Raw genomic sequence first — 2054 nt, forward strand, 5'->3', positions numbered from 1 at the left:
ACCTCGGCACACACAAATAATAGGGACAGTGTCCTACGTACAGTTGAAAGGTGGATCACCCCACAAATGAATGACAACCTCACACAAAGGTACACCACGGAGGAGGTCAAGTCTGCCCTATTTCAAATGCACCCATCAAAATCACCGGGGCCGGATGGTATGTCTCCCTTCTTTTTCCAAAAATTTTGGCACATTATGGGCACTAATGTCACAGATGTTGTTTTATCAGTTTTACATTCCGGTCATATGTTGAGGAAAATGAACTACACACATATTGTTCTAATCCCTAAAAATAAAGACCCGAAATGCATGAGTGATTATAGACCCATAAGTTTGGGAAATGTTGTATCCCGGTTACTTTCTAAGGTTATTGCTAATCATTTAAAGCATGTATTGCCTGATATTATATCTGAATCCCAGAGGGCATTTGTTCCAAACCGGCTTATTACTGACAACACTACAGTAGCTTATGAGATCTTACAGAGAATGAAGATGAGAAGAAAAGGGAAGGTGGGGTAGATGGCAGTTAAATTGGACATTAGCAAGGCCTATGACCGAGTGGGTTGGAATTTTTTGAAGGGTATTATGCTGAAAATGGGCTTTGACCACAGATGGGTTCACTTGGCTATGGAGACAGTTACTACAGCCTCCTATTCGGTCTTAATTAATGGCTAATTAAAAGGATTCATCACTCAATCAAGGGGTATTAGGCAAGGAGACCCATTATCTCCTTACCTTTTCCTCCTATGTGCTGAAGGCCTCTCGGCGTTATTACAAAAGCAATGGAAGACCAATTGATCACAGGAATTCTATCAAGCCAACATGGGGTGTGTATATCCCATCTCTTATTTGCAGATGATAGCTTGCTTTTTTGCAAAGCCACAGTAGGGGAGTGCCAAAACTTGAAGCAGATCCTGAGTCAATATGAAGAAGCATCGAGTCAAGCAATTAACCACTAGAAAACAACTTTGTTTTTCAATAAAAACACAAAGCCACAAGTGAGGGAAATGATTCAACAAATGTTGGGTGCGAGAATAATGACACAAAGTGATAGGTATCTTGGCCTTCCAATGGCTATTGGAAACTCAAAGGTTAATACCTTCAAGGATCTCCAGGAGAAAATTACAAAGCGTGTGATGGGGTGGAAAGAGAGGTTTATCTCCAAGGCAGGCCGTGAGATCTTAATAAAAACAGTGGCACAAGTAATTCCCACATATTCCATGAGCCTTTTCAAATTACCAAGAACCCTATGCAACAACATTAACTCATTGGTGGCAAAATATTGGTGGGGACAACATCAAGATGAAAGGAAGATTCATTGGATTAATTGGAGAAGCTTTGCACTCAAAAAAAGAATGGGGGAATGGGATTCCGCGATCTTCACTCTTTCAACCTAGCAATGCTCTCTAAGCAAGCATGGAGGTTAATAGAGGATACACAATCACTGTTCTACAAGGTATACAAGGCTAGGTACTTCCCAAATGGTTCTTTCATTAAAGCAGAATTAGGGAGCAACCCATCCTTTGTGTGGAGAAGCCTACTGGCAACTAGAGATATTTTGGTGGCAGGGTCCTATTGGCAGGTTGGGGATGGTAGAACAATTGGGGATTTTTCTCACAAATGGCTGTCTCACACCCCAATACCCTTGGATGAAGTCTCCCATGAGTTGTGGGTATGTGATCTCATTGATGAAGACGCAAGACAATGGGATAGAGGGAAACTCTAGGCCATCTTCACAGATAGAACTCAGCAAGAGATCCTCAACATTCCACTCACCAATCTGCACTCAAAGGACACGCTGGTCTGGAAGGAAAACAGAAAACAGAAATTCTCAGTGAAGACAACATACAGAGTTGCACTGCGGTTGAGCAATCCGAACTAGGCAGAACACTCCATGGCCCGTGAACATTCTTTGGTGTGGAACAAGATCTGGTCCCTCAATGTTCCGCCAAAAGTTCGTACATTTCTATGGAGAGCATGCTCAAACTATCTACCAACTAAAGACAATCTACATCGACGTTGAGTTAGTGTGGAGCCACATTTCGAAATATGTC

The 2054-nt window shown here is 42.1% G+C and overlaps 1 protein-coding gene across 1 annotated transcript; it reads left to right on the forward strand.

The window, feature by feature from the left end:
* The first annotated feature begins 1037 nt into the window (after positions 1-1037).
* Positions 1038-1726, forward strand: LOC142621787 (putative mitochondrial protein AtMg00310). Its single transcript, XM_075795153.1, has 2 exons — positions 1038-1202; positions 1355-1726. The coding sequence occupies exons 1-2, from the start codon at positions 1038-1040 to the stop codon at positions 1724-1726; spliced, it is 537 nt and encodes a 178-aa protein (XP_075651268.1).
* The last annotated feature ends 328 nt before the right edge of the window (positions 1727-2054 follow it).

The sequence above is a fragment of the Castanea sativa genome, chromosome 1 (genome assembly GCF_040712315.1).
Source record: "Castanea sativa cultivar Marrone di Chiusa Pesio chromosome 1, ASM4071231v1".
NCBI lineage: Eukaryota > Viridiplantae > Streptophyta > Magnoliopsida > Fagales > Fagaceae > Castanea > Castanea sativa.

Excerpts from the sequence above, each read along its gene's own strand:
- LOC142621787 (XM_075795153.1), top strand. The coding sequence starts at position 1,038 with ATGACACAAAGTGATAGGTATCTTGGCCTTCCAATGGCTATTGGAAAC. Across the intron at positions 1,203-1,354 it reads TAATAAAAACAGTGGCACAA|AATGGGGGAATGGGATTCCG; the intron begins GTAATTCCCACA and ends ACTCAAAAAAAG.